Source organism: Zootoca vivipara, chromosome 6 (assembly GCF_963506605.1).
Source record: "Zootoca vivipara chromosome 6, rZooViv1.1, whole genome shotgun sequence".
Lineage (NCBI taxonomy): Eukaryota > Metazoa > Chordata > Lepidosauria > Squamata > Lacertidae > Zootoca > Zootoca vivipara.
In genome coordinates this window covers 51314824-51340117 of record NC_083281.1, presented here as the reverse complement: position 1 = coordinate 51340117, position 25294 = coordinate 51314824, and the positions used below count along the sequence as shown (strand labels likewise).

At 46.0% G+C, this 25294-nt stretch overlaps 1 protein-coding gene across 1 annotated transcript in view; it reads right to left on the bottom strand.

Moving 5' to 3' along the window:
• MAF (MAF bZIP transcription factor) overlaps positions 1-23823 on the bottom strand; it is a 243832-nt gene extending 220009 nt beyond the window's left edge. Inside the window, exons 1-2 of the mRNA XM_035117489.2 lie at positions 21836-23823; positions 4629-4690 (exon numbers count right to left, since the gene is read on the bottom strand). Coding sequence (XP_034973380.2) covers positions 4657-4690; positions 21836-22956 — 1155 coding nt within the window. The 5' untranslated portion in view covers positions 22957-23823 and the 3' untranslated portion in view covers positions 4629-4656. The remainder of the gene's footprint in view (positions 1-4628; positions 4691-21835) is intronic.
• Between the last annotated feature and the right edge of the window lie 1471 nt (positions 23824-25294).

Here is a 25294-nt window from a genome sequence, read left to right as displayed (position 1 = left end):
ATCTCCTTCTGCTGTGGAGACACACCCCTACTTCCTAGTAACCATGTACTAAATGGACATAAGAATCACCTGTGGGTAATCAGGCACAGAAACATTTTCTCACCTGGGAGAGAGGTTCCCTCTTCCCAAAAGCCAAACATCACTTCAGGCCACCAATGTTCCACAAATATATTATACACTGAGCTGGTAAGAATGAGGGTATCTTGACTCAATCCAAAATATGAACAAGCATTGTGGCAATGCACATGACACCTCTACTTCTCCAGTTGAAACTACTGTTTCCAGTTTTGTCTGAATGGGGTATTACAGTTAACAGCTTTGGAACAAGGCAGGATAAGAAGCCAATGTCAAGTCATGGCTTCATATCCAGGCTTGGTGTGAAGCTACTGACAGTGGTTTCTTGGTTTTGGTGAAACCAGGAAACTATTGTTCACTTAAGACTTCCTGGCTCGTTTATCAGGTAGCACAAAAGATGGAGGACAGAACTGCTTGCGCAGGTTCAGGGCTTGTTCACATCTGAGCCAAGTGCTTGTTTAGTCGTTTAGTCGTGTCCGACTCTTCGTGACCCCATGGACCATAGCACGCCAAGCGCTAGGATCGCCCAAACTCTGCTACTGTGCACTGTGAGAGATAGTGACCGGCCCCAGGACTCCTACTAAGCTTGACAGCAGTGTGGGGCTAGCAACCCAAATCTCTCTGTTCCAAGCACCAAACGCATATCCACTTTACTACACCATAAGTATACTAAGGCAGGAGGAATAGTTAATAGTTTTTATTGACTTCTTTGCAAGCCTGAATCAATGATATGTGAACATTTGTGAACTGCAGTGCACATTCTCTGCTGCTTCCGTACCATTTATTTCTTTCACATTTTTACTGTGAGATGACACATTACTGCTTCACAGGAGATAATTGAGTTATGTCAATATTCCAACACTCTATACAGCCAGAGTAGAGAACCTTATCAGCCCAGGGTCATTCCCTTTTGAACAGCTTTCTGAGGGCCAGGTGCCAGTGGTGGGCGGGGTCAGAGGCAGAAGTGGGTGGAGCAACAATTTTGGACAGTAGGCTAGTTTCTACACATACTCACACACACTCTTTAGCCTCCATCTAGGGATGCCAGAGGCATCAGAGTTCGAGAACAGCTTCCAGCCAAGTGAAAACATGCAGGGCCAGTGAGGGGCATGGCCTGGGGAGAGTTCAAAGGGCCATAGAGAGAGGCGTGGAGGGCCACATATGGCCCCCAGTCATCAGATGCCCCACCCCTGGTCTTTTCTCAGCATATCCTGTTGTAAGCATGGAGTAACTACAATGGCGCAGCATGCCCACCCACTTCTATTCTATTATGTCTCCCCAGTTACAACCTGTCAACTCACTGCTCCAAAGCAAGTCCTTTTAAATATACCATCAAGATTTTTTGCTATGCCATTAACCCACTGGCAAATATAATTTTAATTCAATTTTGTTTAAAGGACCGTAAGAAAGCATCGGTATTGTATATAAACATAGCACCTTACTGGCCAAGTAAAGGAGCAGGGCAGCCAGCATTCCTAACTAATTGCATAATTCAAGGGATACTGATACAGGGATACTGATAATTGGAAAAGCTAATTCATTGTGAGGCCACTCTCCCCCCCCCCAAAAAAAACCCCCCCACAAGCCACATGCATTTCTGATCCTAAAGTGTGCAGAGAAAGGAAGGCACAAACAACAAGAATTTAAAAAGAGAAGGGGTTGAAAACAATGTGCAGGCTAAATCAGAGGGTCTTGTGCTATGTCCCAGGAAGCATCCCTAAGTCACAAATAAAAGTTTTAAACCCTCTACCCCAATAACAAAAGCAAAACAAACAAACCCATTTTAGTTAATGGGGCTCAGTCTTGTCCACAGAACCCAGACGTGTCAAGTAAGAAATGCAGAGGTGTGCAAGCTAAGGAAGAGTGCATTTGTCCAAGGATATTAAACATCACCCACAGATGAGGATCTGAACCCAACCCACCTCCAAATGTACTGAGTGCATCACAACACAGCAGAGCTGGCCACAGAGATACCCCACTGCAGTAACTGAAGGTGTGTGCAAGGGACTGGTCCTCATCCTTCTTGTTCCCCATTATCACTTCTTTTTCCTTCACATGGTTCTGTGCTTTAGAAAGCAGAAATTGTGAATATGCATTGAAGTTTGACGGTAGGGATATCTGCACCTGCTGAATGCAAATGTGTTGATGTTAAAGGAACAAGAGCTTTTCCAGGGCAGGGGGGTGGGCACCTAAACGAATCATCATTTCCACTATACATTTAAAGCAAGATCATATCACTTAAAACAGAGTGGGTTAATGGACAATCTCTCTTTCAGCACCCCTAGCAAACTACAATTTCCAGGATTCTTTGGGGGAATGCATGACTGTTTAAAGTACAGTCGTACCTCGGTTTACGAACCGCTCGGGTTGCGAACAGTTCGGGTGTTTTCGGCGTGCGTGCGCCCCGCGCATGCGCAGAAGCGACGTGCACGCTTTGCGCATGCGCAGAAGCGGCACTCGGTTTGTGACCTTTTCGGGTTACGAACTGCGACCCGGAACGGATCGCGTTCGTAACCCGAGGTACTACTGTAGTGTAATACTGTTTTAAATGTATAATGCAAATGGGGCCTTAGGGGTTTTTATGCAAGGGCAAGTACGGTATATGTAACTAGAATAAATGCATTCTCTGTCCCTCTTTCCCTCCATCTCCCTTCTTTTCCTCACTTATCTGCCCTGTGTTGAATTACAGATTGTAAGCTCCTCAGGGCAGAGACCTATTTTTGTACAATTGAAAGCACCAAACATACTGAAGGTATTATGCAAATAAACACACACACTGCAAAAAAGGAGCAATTGTATTCTCAGATAGGTGTTCGAATGAACAACTAGATTCACAGCAGTAAGGAGGAAGAGAGGTGCTTCTCCATCCCACACTCTACCACCACCAACCTGTGTTCATGGCTGGAAGTCAGATGCCTGGACAGCAACTAGTTCCCAACAGACAATGAGACAAGATGTCCCTATGCAACAGGTGAAGGGAAACTTTGGCCCTGCAAATGTTGTTGGACTGCAAGTCCCATCATCCCTGGCCATAGACCGTGTTTGCTGGAGTTGATGGAAGTTGTAGTTCAGCAACATCTGGAGGGCCAAAAGTTCCCTGCACTTCCTGTGCAAGGACTAAGAGCCAAACTGCACATTATGTTAGCTACATGGCTGTTGGGGATAAACAGGTTAGCCTATTTTTGTTCCATGATAATCTTGGACATCTTTATTCATAAATCCATCCCATCCTGTTTCTACATTCATCTACATTTTTTTAAACTGCATGAAAATTTGTATTTAACTACGTATTTAAATCACATAAAATACATATTTAAATATGCATTTTAATTCAATCAACACATTTCTACATGTATTTTATTCTAAAATACACAACTTGTAAAGCATTTTGGAGCATTTCTTTAGATAAGAAATGCCTCACAAAATTCAGAGAACTGCAAAATCCAAAGGATAGTAGCATTCCCGATCTGTGTGTTATTCCGGGAGATGCATATCAGGCCAGTTTGCACAGAAATCAAAATCCTCAAGCAGCTTTAGTAGGTACACTTTTCAGGGCAGGTTTTTGGTTTTCGCTTTTACAAACCAACTGCCTCAGGGTTTGCGGAAAAGCAATTCAGACCAGCATTCTTGCATTTGGGGTAGAAAGGATTTCGGCTGCGCACACAACTATAATCCTAGTTCAAATTCCTCCTCCTCTTCATGCTTGCAACATTGATTTGGAAAAACTTACAGTTATTACTCCGATGTTATTAACCCCCTGTGCAAATCACAGGTGTAGGGCCCTCAATCTGGACTGAAGCTACAGCTGGTGGGGAGAGAGATTAGAGCCCCTGACCCTTCCTGTGCTAGGGTTCCAACCCATATCTGAGCTCCCATGCTGGCCGTTTATGTAAAAACAACAAAACACACTTCTGCGCTCAAAGGCTAACATAATGTGTAGCTTGTCCCTTGCAAATGAGAAGGGCAGCTGCCCTCTTCGAGGTAAACAGAGAAATGGGACTGGATTGCATGTTGTGAAGAGTCAACGAGTAAAATCAGAAAACATCTCATACGGTACACTCTCCCTTCCCCCTGCTTAGTTGCATTTCATTTGGACAGCCTGCCTTGTGCTTTGAAAAGAGCAAGCACAGGGTGCAACAGCAACAACAAGAGATGACTGGTATCTGGGACTGGTGCTGGTGGGGATACTTTACTGAGAAGCAGCACGGGTACTCAATAGGATTAGGGAAAAAGTTGCCGCAATTCACACACTTGGTTGCATTTTGGAATGCACTCATATACAAAACACACACACACACAAAAGATAGCACCGGCAAAAGATCATGCACTCAGTAAAAGAGTTCCACGAGTTCCAAAGGAAAACTGGAGAAGAGACACCATTAAAGTCCCCACTACGCAAAACACAGCGGCTTCCACAAAGCTTTGGGAAATCAACAGGGACACTTCCGTTGTGGCCAATAATTTTTCTTCTCTTACATTATGCTGCAGCTTGGCTGTTTTCGAAGAAGAAGGAGAAAGCAGATGCCAGCTACGCAAATAAAATAAAACTGTACCTTGTCAGACTCCAGGTAACAGGAATTCTCACATCACTGATGTAGAAGATTCTCTTGGATACCTAATTTAGTAAAGAAAAAAATATTTTTTTAAAAAACATAGTTAATAAAAGTGTTGTTTAAAAATAAAGCGTTATTACTCTGACATAAAGCAAAAATCAGGAGCAGCTTGATGCTTGATAGTTTTACTCGGAAGCAGGTTCAATAGAATATACTCCCTAATAAGTGTATTTACAACTGCAGTCTTTGATGCACAAGCCTTATCTCTGTCCATTGTTTGAAGCAGCAGCACTGCTAATATTAAGCATTATCTGAAATGGATTTTCCAGTTCTGTCCTTTGATTTTCATATCAGTTCTGTAATAGGAAAGCTATAGAAAAAGAACTAGAAAGATAGGAGGGGGGAAATTGCTAAATCAAAAACAAAACACCTTGCTCTCCAAGCTGTGAGCTAACGTCCCTTTATGGTGCAGCCTTCGTCATGTCTACTCAGATGTAAGCCTCATTAAGTTTAATGGGGCTTGTTCCCAGCTTAGATAATATAGAATTGTAGCCTTTAATTTTTCATAATGCACTGCTTTTATTTTCTACTCGTCAGAATAATTAGCTGTGTCACTGTAAATGAGCAAAGGAATGGTGAATTGATGTACATATGTAGCAGTATAACAGCAAACAGCAAACGCTGTTGCCCCTTGAATTTCTCATGTTGTACAAGCTCAAACTGGCAGGATTTATTGAAAAATCTAATTATTTTAGAGGAAGAGAAATACATTATTTACAGTGAAATCCTATGCACATCTATTCAGGAGTAAGTCCTGCGAGGCTCCCTCCCAGGTAAGCGCCTATAGGACTGAAGTGTTACAAGGACACAGTTTACAAGGAACTCTGGTGCAAATTTGAGCATGAATAACCTCATCTGCATTGCTTGTGACTGCAATGCATAATCAGTTTTACTCCAGAGTAATCCCATTAATGTCACTGCTCCACAATAAGCACATCCTGGGTTGTACCTGAAATAATCATATATTCAATGTTTCCTCATGAACTCTGCCTGTGACGGAAAAGCACACAGCAGCGAAAATACTGTAAGCTATCCCAGCTGCAAAGAAATCCATTTTTGGAGAGCATGGCAAGAAATAAATCCTGTTTCTTGAGGGCTCTTTTAAAAAATTAAAAGAAAAAAGACAAGTGATGGATATGATACCCACATTTTATTCCCAGTTTAGAAAAAGTGTCTTTTTAAAAAAGTAAGGTTTCTATTTTTACATATCCTTTCCAACCCCCAAGCTTCCTAGTGTAGAATATTAAAATGCATTCTGAACATAGTGCATTGCAGGGAGACGATGTGAGGATGAACAAATGTGTGGATGGATAACGATCATTTCCAGATGCCTGTTTTGCCTGCCTCCCGTGTTATTTTTGGACCGAAACAAAAAAACTTGGGGGGATACGTCTTCTTAAATGCAATATTTGGCATCTTGCCCAGGATCTCTTAAAGCAGATGACTCCTTTAGACCTTAGGTGTCATTTTCCTCAAGATGACCTCTGCTTTCATGCCAACTGGCAAATCCACCCTATTATGAATGCATTCATTTGGAAGGGATAGGTATTCAATTTTCCCACCCCCACCCCACCTGAAGAGCATCCAAGAAGTGTTGTGGTCAGCATCCTTTTATTATCTCTAGACTATAAAGAGGACATCCCTCTCCTAGCAGCATTACAACTGACTCAATCAAATCAAAGCCCAACATAGACCTCTGCAGCATCCAAATATTCAATTAAAATTACTCGATGATTGGGTATTAATAGAGAGGCAAAAACCAAGAAATGCTGCATCACCTCAGTGTAAAATAAGGCAATACAGATTTATTAATTTAACATGGTTGATATCATCACCTCTCTCTCTCTTTTATAATTTGGCGGCATTGCTATAAGAGTTATCATTTAATACAGTAAGTTTCCCTCTCCCCTATCATCTGGTTCTATGTTATAAAATCATTTCCCCAAGAAAATCTTCAGTTTACTATGACACAAATATTGTATTTTAGCAGATCTAATATTTTATTTTCCTTATTCTAAATAAAAATGACTCAGCAGAAGGTCCACCATCAAATGCATAACGGATTCTTCTTCCTGTGTTTGTGTTATGTGTGAGCAAGTAGGTGGCAAAAAACTATGAAATGTGCTGTAAACTCCAGAAGGGCTCGAAGTGAAACAGTCACTGAAACTTGGATTTATTAGGAATCACAATCGCTAACATTTAATTTCAGCTATCTAGTGATTTAACTATTTTTGCCTACTCATTGTTTCCCTTCCCCTTCAACTAAATTAATTACACCAATGGGAATACATATTGCGGTTATATTGAAAGAGATATTGGGGGAAATGGCTTCAGACAACAGGACCATCACACGGGAAAGCAAGTCATGCTTTGGAACAATTAGCTTAAATACACCCCCCCCCCCCCCGAAAAGACAAATGTATTTGCAGATACATGTAGGCAACTAGGAATGCAGGCAAAGAGCAATGTTCCCTTCCCAGAGCACATTCCAGGCTGCTTTTTTAGAGGATTTTTTTTTTTTGGAGGGGGGAATTAGCATGGCTTCAGCCTGTCCAGAGCTCTAGTCAAAGGCTGAGTATGAACAGTGGACATTTAGAGCTTTGGGTGTCAGAAGGAGGCATGGGGGGGGGTGATTCAGCTGACATTTAAAACTGAACCTGCCTAATTTTCACTTTACAAAACAATATAGAAACCAAAGCACAGCCCTCCTACAAACTGAACGTGCTTCTGAATTTTGCAGTGCTGTTCTCCAGCCAGGTAACATTTACAACTAGGGTACAGTGTGCATAAAAATGCGTACATCAGTAGAAGTAGCATACAAAAATGCATTATATTAGAGAAAATTGCTTTGCAAAAAACGGTGTATTAGGGGGGATGCATATGGGAAAAGTATGTATTAGGAGAAAGTCACATTGAAATGCTGGTGGATTTTCAGGAGGATTTTAAAATAAAATTGCAAACTGATGTGGAAATGCAAAGAACTGAAGGCTGAAAAAATAGTAGCTGAGAGGAACCTATATTGTCAGATTTGTCCATCCCTAGTCAGAAGTGACTCCTAAAAATGTAATGAAAGAGGGAAGTAGGTGGTTGCCTTTAAATATAGATATATAGATAAGCACACAGAGAGAATAATTGCAACCACCATTTGCAACAACAAAAAGTCATTTGCACAAAAAGACATTTAGGACAACACTATCAGAACTGACTCTCCTAACACAGGAAGTGCTATGGTTGAAATTAAAAAATGCATATTTTAAAAATTCAGCTAATGACTCAACCAATTAACTAGTTGGTACTGTCAGTAGTTGCAATATTTGAGGAGGCAGGGAATCTCTCTCCCTAAACCAACCTGATGGCCTGTGGTTGGGGATTTTGGGTCACAGGCTGGAGAAGACGCCTCTAAACCATTTCAGCTGTAAGAGCTGAATTGCCATATGCAAGGCCACTGTCTGCCTTGGATAAACAATCAAAATCAGGATGTCACCAATGGACTAAAAGTGAACTACAGACATACAAAAGCAAGAGTTTGGACTGCTAGCCCTCCATCGCCCACCCCATTTCACCAGCGTTACTTACCGTTAAACCTTAAGCTCCTCCAGCTAGTAAAGGCCAGATCAAAATGGTCTTTCATTACTGCACATGGGTGTAGTCCGGGGGCAGGGGGGGCAACTGCCCCCCTAAATCAAGTAAAACAATAGAAATACTTAACTGACCAATCACGTCATTTCTGCCCCCCCAACAAAAGACCCCCCCCCCAACAAAAATCCTGGCTACGCTCATATTACCACACACTTCAGATTGGGCTTCATAAGGAAACATGACCACAGCAATGGCCATAGTGGGCTGGAGCAACAAGTCCTTTTAAAGCAGCATTCAGTCTAGCACTAGCCAGACAGACACCACAGAGATGCTCACAAACCAGGGCCTGAAGGCAATAACTGGCAATAATTCCCAGTGGTCAGAGACAGATGCTGTCTTTGATCGCAGAACGCTGCTTGGCAAGAGGTTCTGCTGAAGGAGCAGGGAGTATGAAAAGCAGGTGTCCCTTGTCATCAGAACAAGGCTGCTCCCATAATTGGCATCCCAGATGCTGTTCTTCACAACCTTCTTTTCTCTAAGAGGCTAGCATTTGAAGGGCAGCAGATGACATCGTTGAATGGGACAGGTTTGGGCCAAGACAGGCCACTAGTTGCTGACCATTCTCACAGGCACTGCACATTGTGGGGTAGTGGTGAGAGTGTCTGACTAGATGCGGAGAAACCCGTGTTATTTTCCCACTCAGGCATCAAGTTCGCTGAGTGACCTTGGGTTCACCGCCTCACAGGGATGTTGCGAGGAGAAAATGGGGGTGGAGGATGTGTGTGCCTTCAGCTGTTTGGAAGAAAAGACGTGATATAAGCATAATAATAATCATAAATTGATTACTGGCATCTACCTAGCTAGTAACAGACATATTCTATATATAGAGTCAATCTTTTTCTAAAGGCCACTTGGAATAAGCAATAAGACCTTAGAAGTGTCAGTAGCCTCCTCCTGCAGTTTACTAGCCATGCTAAGAAAACCATTTAAGCAAGCAGAGTGTGACATACTCGCATAATAGTTATCACAAATCATCATCATTATTATTACAGTACTGCAGTTAGATTCTAGCTGTCCTCCAATAATCTCAGGATAGCCTGCATAATTCTTATCTTTTGTCCTCACAACAAACCAAACAAACAAAACCAAATTCAGCTAAACCAAGGGAGTGTATGGCCCACTACTCGATGAGAACAAGCAAACCTTGTGGATGAGCAGGGGTTTGTATCCAGATCTCCCCAGTCCTAGTCTGGTGCCCTAGCCCAGCGGTGAGGAACTTTAAGTGAAGGGGCTGAATGTGGCCTCCTGGTCTCTTCACCTGACCCTTAGAATGCTCCCCAATTTGCTCCAGGTCGTCTTCAATTGCTGTTGTCTGGCAAAAACATGTCCTAAAATTGTGAAATTGCTTCCTGGATGAAGAGAAGCCTGTGCAGGAACCTCTGGCTTTTGCCTGCCTGGAATGCAGCCTACAGTACAAAGGCAAGCGCTGCAGCCATTGCTCTGCCCACTTTTGCCTCTGGCCTTGCTCACCCCAGGAACATGAGACAATATGGCCCTCAGGCTGAAAAAGGTCCTGCGTCCCTGCTCTAACCACTACACCACCCCAACTCAAAGGAGCTCAGGGCAATAGATCTCATTCTTCATGCCTCCCATCTTAACGTTTTTAACTCCCTGCCACCAAATGTCACCAGGTTGGAAAAAGGATAGACACCTCAAGTACCTCTCCTGGTTATCAGAAGTCCCTCCTTTCTACCTTACATAATGTTAAAGAAATACGAAGGGAAAGGAGGACCAAAATAATACCAGATATGTGGAAAGGTGAGCGAGCCAGGCTGTAGCAACATACCTTTGCAGTGCAGGGGGTTAGACTAGATCAGGCATCCCCAAACTGTGGCCCTCCAGATGTTTTGGCCTACAACTCCCATGATCCCTAGCTAACAGGACCAGTGGTCAGGGATGATGGGAATTGTGGTCCAAAACATCTGGAGGGCCGAAGTTTGGGGATGCCTGGACTAGATGATCCTTGGGTCCCTTCCTACTCAAACAGGTGTGTTTGCTGGGCAGAAGACTGCTGTATCACTTTTGCCCATTTAAAGCACATGGAATCCTGGGGACTGAAGTTTGTTAAGAGCGCTGTGGGGGAAGTCATGTTGCTTTCCATGTTTAATGTGTAGGCAGCGGGATCTTTTTAAGGGAAATACATCTGTGCTTACTGTAGGCTGGTTGGATTCTTTTTTAAGCTCTCCTCTTATTTTGCTAGAGGAGTGCAATGATCACAACCCACTTTGAAAAAAATATTGGCTCTAAAAAAAAATTCTATTCCCAAAAGATCTAAATCTTTCCCAGCGGGAGTTCATTTTCTGCCGCAGAAAATTTTCCAACCGTGAAAAATCTCCCTAAATGCGATATTAGGCACAAAAAATTGGATCCCCGGGCTAAGGGCGGACTGGTGGGGCGTAGGTTCCGGTTCGCTCTCTCATCCTTGCTTTGCCGCCGGACAATACAAAGCGCGCCGATTCAGAAGCAGTCAACCCCCTTGAGGTCCCGAAGCCTGAAGCATTCCCAAATCGGCTTGTTATCCGCAACGCTTCCTCGCTCGAGGTTTCAAGTGGGGCTCAGTTTCCCGCTGTTAGTTGCCAGCCAAAGAACGAGCAAGGTGGGTTTTTTTGGGGGGGGGGGGGCTTAAGAGACTCCGAGCGCAAAATGATAGTCTGCAAAATACGGAGCCAGCACCGTATCATTTGTGGCGGAAGCGAGGATCGGACGCCCTTGTAACGCCGCAGTCCTCGCCATGCTGAGATATAGGGAGGCAGACCCATCAAACTTAGTGGCAACAGGGTTTACCTCCGACGAAGCAGCCATAAGATCGGGCGGGGGGGGTGGTACTTCTACGCCTAATTTTCCACCTGTACGCCTTTTGGTGTCAATTTTGCCCACAGATTCTTTGAAGTTCCACGGAATCCCGATGCCAAACAAGGGCTTAGGATCGCCTGCCTGCTTTGCGGGCAGGAGGGGTCCAGCTCTCCAAGCGACTATCGCCATTTCCACCAGGGAGGATGCGAATTATGAAAGGGGAATTGCTACAATGTGAGTTTAGGGCAGCGATCCAATCCACACTTACCTGCGAGTAAGTTCCATTTAACTCTTTAAATATTAAATATCCTATTAAATATGAATAGGATTGCATGATTGAGCAATCCGTGTCGGCGTTAAAGCCGCGCGTTCGCCTGGGTCTGCAGCGCACGGGACTGAGACTGAGCCGCAGGGAACGCCTCTTCCTCAATCTGCAGATCCTAAGCAGTGAATACCAGTTAAGCACGCATAGGATCGGGCTGCGATGGCTTGCAGGTTTTTTTACCTGAAGAAAGGATGTGAAGAAAAGATGTGGTCCTAAGCAGGTTCACTTTATGTCGGAGGGTCGGGGGCATAGCTGCCAAGTTATCCCTTTTTTTAAGGGATTTTCCCTTATGCTGAATAGGCTTCCTCGCGAGAAAAGGGAAAACTTGGCAGCTATGGTCGGGGGACTTCATCCCTCTTCTTCAAAGATCCCCAGGCCAGCTGCGCGGCATGAAATGAACGATCCTGACTACAGGAAAATCCTGCAGGATCGAAGCTTTTCGTCGCCGGTCAGCTGAGCGGTGTCATTGAGCATTAAGGCCGCGCGGAGCAATGGCGCTCCGGCGAGTAAGGTGTGCCTGGACACAAGGGCGTACCCACCATTCGGCAAGTTAGGGCAGCTGCCCTACTCTAGAAGCAGGGCTGGTGGGCAGAGGCGGAGCACAGCCCGGCGGAGCGCGAGTTCGCCATTCCCGCCGCACCGCGCCGCACCCTCCCTCCAGCTCCCCGGCGCGCCCTCAGGCAAGGCCAAGCGCGGCGGGGAACCAGGGAGCGCGGCGCGGCGGGCGGGAACGCTGAACTCGCGCTCCGCTGGGCTGGGCTCCGCCTCCGCCCACCAGCCCTGCTTCTAGGGAGGGGCACAGCCCGGCGGAGCACGAGTTCGCTGTTCCCGCCCACTTTGTGGCCCCTCCCCTTCCGTGCCTTGGCCCCTCCCCTTGCCCCCCCCTAGTTTTGATCCTGGGTACGCCCATGCCTGGACACCCAACTTTATCCTGTCTCGATTGTTAATATTCCTTGAAGTCAAGACACATACTTTAGAAAACTTTAAAACGGGGAAAACTTAAATAATTTTTTTAAAGAAAAACCATACATATTCTAGTGCCTACTATCGGGACCTCCTTCTTTTAGATCAAATCTAACGACGAAGCTTTATTTAGGGAGACTATCTACTGAAGACGAGATCCGTGAAGGAATTTAAGTGGGAGTCCACAAGATCCTTGGCGTCCGGGCACGTGTCGATGCCTGTCTGTATCTGCGCCAGAGATTTATTGGGGCGCACGCACGTGTCTGAACCAGTTTGTTGGCGGTGGTGGCTGCAATTCTGGAATCACTTAGCAGGGTCACTCTTGCTGCAGAGAAAATTCCGTGGCTCTCAATCGCCCTTACGTTTTCGTGAACGCGCGGCAGTAAATCGGATACGTGGCTGATGGTGTCTGCGTTTTCGGAATGAGGATTAAGTGTTAACAGATGGACAGGATTCAGTTCAGGATATATGGCTTAAGAAACAAATATAACTATATATATGATAATTCTTTTTCTCTCTCTCTTTTTCGAAACTGCCTGAATGAATCCCAGCAGCCAAAACTGAACTCCTATGCATATTTCCTTGAAAGGAAAGTACCACTGAACCCCACTGCGAGATTGACACCCCGATCCTATGCATTCTTGCTCGGAAGTCATTCTCACTGTGTTCAGCGGGGTTTACTCCCAGGAAAGTGCGCACAGGATCCTACGCATGCTTACCCTGGGAACCTAGGCACACTTACCTGGGAGTAAGTCCCACTAGCATCAGTGAGACTTTCTTCTGGTCGCGCTGTTACTTGTATAATACCGAAAAAGAACAAAAGAAAGATACCGGTGCGGGCAAACAGATGTAGCCAATCCCCAGTGAAGTAAACACTACAAGGAAATTGTATTTTAAATACTATTCCGGGGAAGACGAGGAACCGTCAGGGTGTGTGCGTGCGTGTTCCCAGTTTAGTGTGGATGCTACGCGGCCCGATCCTGCTAACGTTTACTCAGAACTAAGTCCCTCAGAGTTCAGTTGAACTTACTCCTACGTAGGGCGCTCAGAGGATCGCGGCTTTCAAGGGATGCTTTGAGGCTGTAGTTCCTGGAAGTGGAGCTACAAAAGTTCTAGCTGTGCACATAGACTAGGGAAGAAAGTCCCATTGGGTTCACGGGGACTTACTCCCGAGGAACCGTGTCGAAGGAACGGGCTGCAAAGGGTCCTGAGTCAGCGCGATCCTCTGCACGTCTACTTGGAAACAAGCCCGATTGACTTCAGCAAGACGTACACTGGTCCTAGGTAAACGTTTCCCAGCCTAAGTTCAGCTCTTCGACGATCCAAACATGCAAGTCCAAAGGAATTTATTGGAGGCTGGTCAGTTTTCTCGACCGTCTCTCCGCCTGCCTCCTCTGTCCCCTGGCCAAAGTTCCCTGCTGCCTAGAGGGTGGGAGAGAGTCCAAGGAGCAGAATCGGGGCCAGGTGATCGCACAATGCAAAAACCTCAGGCTTCTTCTTCACGCCCTCTGTCCAGCCGCTGATGGTTAAGAATAGAAAATCGGCCTTTGTTGCGTCTGAATCAACAAACCGCTGCAAATCCGGAACGCCCCTCCCCCTCCGTCCGCGGGATCGAGCACTCCTAAAAAAAAATGCTTGAGAAAGGGTGTGTGCGTGTTGTCTTAATCTTTCTTTGCAACAAGGTGTATTTGAAACGCACTAGATATCAAACCCTGCAGGGGGAAAAAGAGGGAGGCTTGAGATCTAGGCCGGGCGATCCTATCCTCGTTTACCTGAGACTATTGAACTGGGTTCTGTCACTGTGTAAACATGCCTAGAACTGGATTGTCAGAGAGAGACTACCGGTAGAACAAGAGTGTGCCAATTCAAAGGGCCGCAGAAAGCGGGTGATCATTATAGGGCAGGATGTGTGAAGAGGAGGGAACGCTGCGCCAAAATCGCGACGTGGTTCTTCATGTGGAAGTTAATGAAGCGGTTTTGATTCGGAGTGTGTCACTGTGCCGTGTGTGTGTGTGTGTGTGTGTGTGTGAGAGAGAGAGAGAGAGAGAGAGAGAGAGAGAGAGAGAGAGAGAGAGAGAGAGAGAGAACCGATAGATCCGGTTTCATTCGAGCAATACAGTGCACGTGTAAACATCTTTGGGTCCCAGACGGGATTTCCCTAGACGGCAGTCGTGTGTGTGAAAGGGGTGATGGTGCTCCCGCTGTCACTCCTCTTTTAGCAGATGGGTGTGAACAGCAAAGGTCCAGGGCTTCAGGCCAGCGGCTCAGGTTAGAATTAAACTGGACTTTTTTGTGATAGTGGCTGTAAAACGCCAAATCAGGACTCAGGCAGCTAAATGCCACTGAACTCACTGGAAGAAAATCAGCCCCTGCTTGGTTAACTAAATCGGTGCGAGGCTCGGGGACAGCTTGATTGCAAACAGGTTCACTTCCTGAAAGTAAACCTCATAGAGTTTCCCGAAGCTTACTTCGAAGTAAGCCTGCTTGCAGCATTCAGCTCGTACCTCTAAACTCCTGAACCACTGGTGTCCCCCTATTGCTAGCGTTGATGTTGTGTTTTTATAGAGGAGATCCCTTCAGGAAGCTCGCCTAACCTCGTCATCCTAAATACATTATAGGGAAGTTAAGTCCAGCTAGAACCGAGAGTGTCAGTGTTTAGATGCAGCTAGCCGAGCTGGCCAGACAGAATTGGAGCGGCCAAAACGGCATCACTCAGACCGCTGCTCCAAATACGCGCGTGTGTGTATTGTGTAGAGAAAACCTGCATTAGTGCAAATGTCTTTTAAAAAACAAAAAACCCGTATATAAATAGTGGGAAAAGCGGGAGACTTAAAATGCCTGTTGCCCGGTTTTGGAGGAAGTGTGTGTTTGCGTGTGAGCCGATCGATGCAGCAAAATATTCATATGGCCCCTTTACGACTCACCAATTTTATTCTGGCATCGGATTTCGTGGACTGCAGTCCATGAAAGTTTGTGCCATCATAAAATGCGCTAGCTTTTTTAAACAGGCAACAAGACTTCTTCAGAAAGTTCCTGCTACCTTCCTCCCTAGGAAATACGCCTTTCTGGCTACCCGAACAGGCGTCAGAGTTTCACTGCGCTTGTCTGATGGCCCGGTGATAAATAGAGGCTTCCCTTCCCAAGCACAGCAGATGCTGCCGTCCTTGCAGTGTGGTCCCGGATAACGCGGTAGCAGATAAGAGTGATGTAAGCACATCGCTCGCTCGCTCGAACCAGGAAGGCAGGCCCGATGCGCTCGATCTGGTATTCAGATAGGATAGAGAAGCGGAAATGGGTAGCAAGAAAGGAATTCGGAAGGAGCGGGGAGCAAGGCATGCATTCTGCGCTGCTGAACGGGGTGAGATGGTGACAGGGCAATGGGAGAGAAGGGAAGCTGCCTTCTGCCGAGCTTGACCATTGATCCATTTGGCCCAGTTCTGTCGACACTGACTGGCAGCGGCTCTGTGAAATTTCAGGCAGGGGACATTGCCAGCACCACCCAGAGATGCCAGGGGTTAACTCTCAGACCTTCTGCATGCAAAGCAGGTGCTCTGCTAAATGAGATATGTGGTTTATAAAGGGGAGTAGGAAAGTGGAGTGGGAAAGCAGAGGGGAGAGACTTTTTCTTTTTGAATCAAGTATCTTGCTATGTTATGAACATAGTAACAAGGAGGATGGGTTTTTTGGGTTGAGAAAGATGGAGGAAGGATAAGAAAGTGAGACAATTATCTTTCTTGCACAGTTGCTGTTGGGGGGGGGGAGTTGTTTTAGAAAGCAGAGTGGATGGGAACTGATATCTGAGGACTCTGTCCTCAAGTGTGAACCATATAAAAAGGTAGAGAACCTAAGCTAATTTACACCAGAGTAAGCCCCATTGAAAATAACAGGGTTTACTTTCTGAGTAAATGTGCATGACTTTCCACCCTTGGCCAATTGCACTCCATTTGGGAGGAGCAAAAAGTGTTCTACAGTGAGCGGTCAGCCAAGCATGTGTTTACTCTGGAGTAAGTCATAAACTTGTTCAATGAGCATAGAAGTGCAACCTGTCTTTTACTGCAGTATATACAGCAAGCAAATGTTTGTCTACCCTGTACATGGGCATGCAAATCGCTTGTGTGAACACTGAGACGCAGTGAATGCAGGTGGGGAAATCAGCAACAAGGCTGGGGAACACAAAGGATGCATTACCCAATGGGGCGAGGAAGGCTGCAACCCTGCCCACATTTCCATGGGACTGAAGTAATAGAGAACTGCTTCTGAGTAACCGTGCAAAGGATCAGGTTGCATGTGGCACTGATTTCTTTTCACCCAGGATTTGAAGGCCAGGGCACCAGAGATCACAGAGACCTGGAGGGCCAAGTGAGGAGGGGGACCTCAGCTTCAGCAGCAGCGGAATCAATGCATTCAATGCTAACCAAACTCAATGGCAGGTGGCAGATGGATGGTCAGGCTGATTCCCCTTCCCCAGCACCATTGACATCTATTGAGCTGAACTTATTCTTAGGGCAGGGCGATTCTAGCAAAGCATTGCAAAGGGAGATGGCGTGGGTGGGTTTTTTTATTTTATTTTTTAAAACCTCGTCCTCCCTGAAATGAAACTTGAGCAGCCTCTCCTCCCACAGCCCACATGCCTGGCCTTCAAGGTTTTGTGTTATACATCTTGATCCATTTCCTTACTTACACATCATTTGCAAAAAATAATTCTGATAAAGTAAAAATGTGAAAAGTCACCCTCCCTTCCAATTGAAATGATGAAAAGGAGAAGCGCTCAGCTGTTCATTAAAGGGCCACTGATAGAGAACTGCAGAATACAGAGCTGTTCTCTCCCCCCCTCCCCCACAATGTCCTACAAGGAGGGTAGCTTCCTCTTCCTTGTAAACTTTGTCCTGTACTTTAGCTTGTTCTCCAAGGCCCAGTGAAAAAACACACATCCAATTTACCCCATTCTTCATTTTGTCCTCTCTCTCTCTCTCTCTCCTTAGAAATCATAACAGGAACTGAAAGTAACTTTGGGGTGCATCAGCTGCTGCAGCTTTTGCAAGAAGAAATGGAGATTATTTTTTGCTCCCTGCCCCCTATAGCATGCTAATTGAACTGTGCCTCTTTTCTTTGGGGGGGGGGGATGTTTGCAAATGTAAGATCTGCTTCTGCAGGGGAAATCCTAACAGTTTGCAAGCAGCAAGGTGAATTCTTCCCTGCATTGGGCCTGCCTGAGCTAAGGAAAAGACCTCAGCAAGGTGAGGGCCACTGAGAGCCTGTGGAACTTTTGGCAAGGAGTTCAAACATTTGAAGAAGCAAAGGGGGAGGGAAGAGGAGGAGTGGCGGTGGTGAGAGAAAGCCCTACTATCTTTATAAGAGCAAATAATTTTCTGATTGGCCAATTGCAGGCAGTTTACCCTCCGCTTACACATTAACTTGCCTAGAGAGCGCTGCAGTGATGCAGCCTATAGAACTTGCCTGGGCTATCAGAAGGTCAAGTGCTAAAGGACATGTGTGTGGCTTTCTGAAGGAGGACGTTGGGCAACTGGGCGGTTGTCAAAGAAAAGTAGATGGAGATATTGGGGGGGGGGAGAGAGAGCAGCAGCAGCAACTTCATTCTGCACACTTCAAGGCCTTTCCCCTCCCTGTAAATTAATGTGGATCTAAATGTTCCATGCACACTTAAAAGCACTACTTGGTTTAGGGAGCCACAAGCTTTTTCTGGGCCACGGGATCTGTAAAACACACATTCACAGACACACCAATTCACTCCCCGAGAGAGAGAACAAGACCGAGCAGTGAGGGGGAAAGGCAGGGAACACACTACCTCTGTTTTAGTCTCAGATTGAGGCCACAACTTTGTTTAAATGTCTGGTGACCTTTGCCCTGGCTCAGCGCAGGTTTAAAAGCAGTACCTTGTAAAGTTTTACAGGACAGAGCCCACCTGCAAATTCAAACAGGGCCTAGTTCTCAGCAGTTTTCTGAGCGCCTCCTATTCACCTCCCTCCACCTGCAACTCCCCTGTTCCTCCCCCCAACACTGGTTGTAGTCTAGGGAACAGGTGAGTTGGTGGAATTCACACTCTCCTGCATGCTTTCCCAAAGTGATTTAAAAGCAAAACTACAGCTGGTGGAGTCGAGAGATCTTGAAAGACTGCATTGAGCATTCAGGAAAGTAGATCCCGAGTTCCATCCAGGAACTCAAGACGCAAATCCAGCTCACTCCCAGATACTATTGCAGTCAGTTTACACTACAGGAACACCACAGCATCAAGTGTTCTATGGAGGATTTTTGACAGTGACCAAGAAAAGGTCCCAACAGAAGTCTCCCTTTCTAGTCCTCAAGAATAAAACTCCAGATACCCTTTTTCTTTGAAAAGTAGCAACTACTGTTGATACTTACTTAATTTTTCTCCTCTCCTGATAAACTTCACCAGAGAAATAGGGCTAGCAAAATACACCATAAATGAATGAAACAAAAACACTTAAAATAGAATGGCGAGTGGTGGTGGGGGAGGGGAGGAAGGAGGAGAGAGTGCGAATCTGGTGGAATTTTTGACTTCTTTTTTTGAATGGGCAAACTTCCCGCCCTACGCCATATCACAAGCGGCTTTCGAAAAACAACATCCTGTTTCAAAAGCCCTTTGCGATGCACATCATGGGGAAAGAGGGTTAAAAAGGGTCAAGCCCCCCCCCCCGCCCCTCTCAGTGGTGAATTAGTTTTGTGGTCCATTGGATTCTAGCCACATCTTTAAAATTCCCTGTAACATCAATAAAGGAATAGATAAGAAAAACCTAGGGTGCACAGCCCAGTTTACCTGACTTCAATAAGAGGGTGCAAAATCCCCTCCTTTTGTCATATTCCACCATAAAACAATGAAAACCAAAGTCACAACTCTTACTTGAGACCTGTGGCTTAAATAATCATGGAAGGGGAAGAGTCTGAATGCCTTTTAGAATTATTACAAAACTGAAAAAGTTAAGCCTAGTACCCCAGAAGCCATGCTTCTTCACCTACCTGTGAGAAAACAGAGCTCTGGTGGGTAGCAATTCCCACCTTGCCTGAAACTTAGGCAGCCCATTCCTTCACCCATCTTATCTATTTAGATAAACTGTGTTAGCAGACCACTCTCCCTCTCAACACCCCACCCAATATACTACTTTTAAAGAGGGCTTTACTTTTTGTTGATGGTGGTGAGGGAAGCTACAAACTAATGAAACTGAATATAGAATCAAAAATGCAGTTTATTATAGTAGATTATTCTGTCTTTTTGATATAACCGTAAAGTTGAAAAATGAAAGAAAGCACATAAGGAACATCACACATGGTTAGTTTGTAACTCAATATATAAAACAATTTTGCACAGCAAAATATGTAAAAGGGGGAAAAAAGTAACTGACAAGATTTTTTTATATTTATTGTGGCAAGATTTACTTTCCATTTTTTTTAAAGACAGGATTATCACTCCCTGAAAATAAAATTTGCTGATTAATGCCTTTAAAACTTTGTGATTTTTGTGAAGTTACAGAAAATCCAGTTCTGCACCACAATACAACTGTAAAAAAATCTGCATCATTTAAAAAAACTGAGCAGTAATGCCATCTTTGTAACTGCATAAATCATATTAGCATCCTAGACAGGTTTGTAATGGTTTATATTTTATGCTTCAGGTTATATCTTAGTGCAATTCAGTCCCAAATATTTCAATTTCAAAAAAAGCCCCAAAACAAAACCCAACCATACATTTTGAACACAAAATACCCCTATTAATAATATAAAGAGGGGGGGGCTCCCCCTTTAATACTTTGGTTTTCAAAAACAGTCAGTGGCATAGCAAGGTCTACATTTACCCAACTTATACTTAAGTTGCAATCACATGCTGTATAAACTACTTTTTTTTAAAAAAAACAGTCCCATTGTAAATTCTACCCCCTTTTAACATCAAGACAGTTAACAATTTAGTGCATCATTTTTTAAAAAAGGATCTACAGCTAAACAGACCTAACTCTTTTGAATGTATCTATAACATTTCTTTTTTTCTGTAGCATACATTTGAACTGGTGCTAACAGACAATAAAAGCTAGAATTAAATTATATACCAGGAACCCAGAGCATTCCAACATTTGACAATGGCCAAAAGGAAAATAAAAACAAAAAATAGCAGAAATGGGGCAGATCATTCCAACATAAATTTTCGACTGCTTTAAGCAACAGCATAATTTTCAAAACCCACAAATTGGAAGTGAATCTTTTTTTACGCGTAAGTTTTAAAACTTTCCCCCCAAAGTTCTTTTTAGAAATCATATTAAGGGTAATCACAATCCATTCTGGGCTTCTCTCTCTCTCCTTTTCTTTCTTTTTAAAGAAGGGATGTATCAATGCATTAAAAAGAAATCTGAAGTTCTGAGCAACTCAAAGCAGTTTCCAGAGTAGATGAAAACTTGAATGGGGAGGAAGAAGCCCCCAAAAGGTTGCACTTTTTTGTTTTCAGTTCAAAAAAGTGTTGAGGCAATAAAACTAAAAAGGATGAATGTCATGCCGTTACAGTCTCCGAAGTCCATATCCAAGCAAAAGAAAAAATATATATACCGTACATGTCCAGCATGCAGGGCTTTTATCAATATATTGTCTTTGTTTTCTCCCCATAGTCTTTTGAAACAGTTACATAGTTAATAGATGCTAAGACAAAATAGCAAGCATAATAAATGGATGAGATGAGTATGGGAATCTAATGGCATACTAAAAGTTTCACCATTTGGCAGGGCAAGGCCAAAACTCACATCATGAACACATGGGAGGTGGATGAGGGCTTCAATCTGGCAGGTTGATTCTCTAGGTTTAGCACAACAGATGGAACTCAGCAAGCCAAAGTCTTAAAATAATTTTATAATTACTTTTCCTGTGTGTGTGTGTGCCTATTCCAGATTCAAAACCCATTTGAAGAACTCAGGATGGGGAAAAGGAAAATATCATTTTTTGTACTTTGAACACAGCAAATGTAAAAAGGGGAGGAGAAAACACTTCATTATATATGGATGGCAGGTTTCAAAGGCTGAGCAAACTTCAGATTGAAGTAGTGAGTTGGTGGAAAGTTGGATTTCAACACACACACAAGCGCCCAGCAAGAAGCCCTCACAAAAGTAAAAAAATAAATAAACAAACTTGTATAAGGTTGGCTATTGCTGAGTCAATCCATCTTAAAAAAAAAACAACCCAAAGTTGAGCTTGCTGTTTACCCCCAGAAATTTTTTTTATCATCATTATTATTAATAATGGAGACGTGGTGGCCAGTTTGATTGCTTTATAGCAAGCTGCCCCCCTCGCCCCAAGCCGCGTGGAGAAACTTTTGCGCGCACGTGTGTATGTGTGCTAAAGGTGTTACGAGGCTGCCAGGGAAGTAGGGGGTGCAGGTTGGAGGTGGTGGGGAGAGAGGAAGACCACAACTCACATGAAAAACTCTGGAGAGGATGGGTTGTCGCTGCTGGAGCCGTTTTCTCTGAACCCATTGCTGACCAATTTCTCGTATTTTTCCTTGTAGGCGTCCCTCTCCCGGACCAGCCTGGAGATTTCCTGCTTGAGATGCTCCACTTGCTGCAGGAGCTGGTTCTTCTCGGACTCCAAGACGTGCCGCTGCTGGACCCTCTTGAAGCGGCAGGACTGCGCGTAGCCTCGGTTCTTGAGGGTCCGCCGCTTCTGCTTCAGCCGGATTACCTCTTCCTTGCTGACGCCGCGCAGCTGCCGGTTGAGTTCCCTCACCGACATGGTCACCAGCTGCTCGTCCGAGAAGCGGTCGTCGAAATGCAAGCTGCCGCCGCCGCCGTGGTGAGGGTGGTGGAGACCCCCGCCGCCCCCTCCGCTGCCTCCGCCGGCGCTGCTGCTGCTGCTGCTACTGCTGCTGCTGCTGCTGCCCGAGGACTGCACGCTGCCCGGCTGCTGGTGGTGGTGATGGTGGTGGTGGCCCCCGGCCGGGTGGTGGTGGTGGTGGTAATGGGGCGCGCCGCCGCCGTTCTGCTGCTGCTGCTGCTGCTGAGCCGCCGCGATCACCGCTGACACCACGGCGGCCGCCGAGCCCATGTCGTCGGGCTGCATGGATCCCCCCGGGCCGGCGCTGCCGCCGGCTGCTGCTGCTGCGGCGGCGGCCGCGGCCAGCTGCTGCCCTCTAGCATAGCCATCGAAGCCCGGCGCGCTCTGGAGCTGGTGGTGGCTGTTGTTGATGAGCGCCTCCACGGCGTCTTCCGGGCTGAAGCCCAGCGCCTCTGGGTTGAGCTGCTGCGGGTAGCCGGTCATCCAGTAGTAGTCTTCCAAGTGCGTCTTCTGGTCGCTGCCGCCCGAGCCCGGGCTGGGCGCCGAGAAGCTGGGCGACGGCGGCACCGAGCTGCAGGGCGTGCTCATCGGGGTGGAAGAGAGCGAGCCCCCAGCGATCAAACGGCCGCACTGGCTGATAATGCGGTCGGTCTCCACCGGCTCCTTTTTCACTTCAAACTTCATCAGATCGAAGTCATTAACATATTCCATGGCCAAGGGACTGGTGGGCAGGTCGGAGCTGTTCAGGGCCAGCTCGGATGCCATCCTTTTGCTGGGGGTGCCGCCGCCGCCGCCGCCGCCAGTCCTCCAGAAAGGGTGCACTCCCGGAGCGAGGGGGCTGCTCTGACTTGCGAGCGGGTGAGCCAGTTTGAAGCTTTGCAAGAGCTCGGCGCCGCTGCTCTCGGGGTGCCTGCGCGGCTCGCGCTCTCTCGCTCGCGCGCTCCCCCCGCGCCTGCTTGCCTGCCTGCCGCTCTCTCCCGCTTTGGCAAGGCTGGGCTCCTCCAAGCTGCAGCGAGCTTCCCTTCGCGAAGAAGAGCCACGCGGGTGCAGCCGGCGGACCGCAGGCGGCTGCCTCGCTCGCTCGCTCTTCTGGCTCTACTTCGTCGCCTTTTGCATCAGGCTGCGCTGGATTGCTTTGGCTTTTCTCTCGCTCTCACCCCCTTCGCGCTCTCTCTCTCCCCCTCGCCTCCCTCCCCCTCTCTCCCCTGTGCGCTCTCTCTCTCTCTCTGTGCTCTGCAGCTTTGCAGAGAAAAAGGTTGCTTTATAAGTTGTTGTTTGCAACGGTTGTTTGGATTTCTTTCTTTCTCAACACTTCAGGGTCTCTTTCCTTCTGGACTGCTTTCTCTCTTTTTTTCATGCCCGGTGCAAAAAACGAAGAGAGAGACAGTTTCACCATCAGGGGAGGGGGAGAAGGAAAAAAAAAGAGAGAGGAGGTAAGTAACTATTACTACTTCTTTAGAAAAAGCGAAAGAAAAAAACCCTTGGAAAATAATACTGTCTGGGGTCAATGGTATGACCCAAAATAACAAGCAGGTTTTTTTCCCCTTGAAAAAAAGAAAAGTAACTCAACTCCCAAGCTCCAGCAACAAGATGAAAAAATATTTTAAAGAGCTCATCCAGGAGGAGAGTTTAAAAGCATTGCTGAGTTTTATAGCGCTCCTGACGTCAAGCTTTCAAATGGGAAATTGACTCCGAGTCCTGGCCAATCCAGTGCCGCGAACCCGGCCCTCTTTAGCATAATAGTATAGAAACAAGGAAACTTTTCGAAGCTGTCAATCAGGGGCCAATCAGCTGACTGTCAGCTGGGACCAGAACTTTTTAACTCCTTCCTGACTGAAAGTGATTTTCAGGAGTCCCAAGGAAGAGGACTCACCAGTTTTCATTCTTCAAAAGCGGGGGGGGCAGAGCCCCTATTTATCTCTACCGGGCATTACTGTTAGGAATAGAGAAAAGCCAAGGGGATGTTTTGTCTCGTGGCTGGGGATGGCTGGTGTTCAATAGGTAAGGATGCTCCCTTCCTTGCTTGTATGAGTGCTTGCATGCGTTAGCTTGTACATCTCGAGCTAACTTTTTGTCTAGGCTGGTAGCGTTTGCAAAATAAATAAATAAATAAATAAATAAATAAATGTGTGTTTGGTTAACACTGATCTCCGCGTTGGGACTTTGCCCGGAGTGGTCCTAACGCTTGATCTTCGCCCACCCTTCCCCCCCTTAAGTATCCCCCGCCCCCGCGCGTGTGTGGAGCAGACACGCGCTCACCGACTCCAAATTTCAAAAATTGCGAGGAGTGATCTAGCGAGGACACGTGCTAAAGAGAGCGAGGAAGCTGGGGTTCCACGGACTTCCGGGGGGTGGTGGTGGAAGAAGATTATACACCACACCAGTTCAATATTTTCTTCCTTTCCGCGGGGAGAAGGATGGGTCACTCAGTGATGGAGATGAACGGTGGTGTTGGATAGCCCTCGTGGCTCCAACTCGCATCAGCATCTTTGGAGGATTTATCGGCTTGCGAAGAGTTAATCTGGAGAGCATTTCTCTCCAACCGCCCCCCCCATCCTCAAGCAGGAGCAAATCCAAGACTTTCCTCTTTGCAAATTTCAGACACCCTTTGGCCTTTGCTCCGGTGTCATGGAACCATCTGATTTCGCAAGCCGCGCCTCTGCTTCATCTCCCCCCTTTCTTCTTCTTCTTCCGATACCCGATCTCCCCGCCCACCTCCCATCGATGGATCTGCGAGAGGGTCAAAATGTTAAGAAAAGTTGCTAATTGCCAGCTACCGGCAGCCCGCTTCCCGCCTCTCCCCTCCCCCGCGGCCAATGGCTTTGCATCGTAATAAATAAAGTTTTGCCTTCAAAGATGTCCCAAGTTTTAAATGAACTGCATTTGAAGAAATAGCGACAGAGTCCCTTAATATTATTTATCCAGATCCTCTTTGGAACTGGGTGGCGATCTATTCATTTAATACGCAAAATAATAATAACAATATTAATAATAATCGCGTGTCATTTCTCTCTTTGGGAGGGGAGGCGGGGGCAGGGGAAGGAATGTCGCTAAAAGCAAAGAACGCCGAAAAGCTGCGCGAAGTGAAAAAATCCTGCTTGAA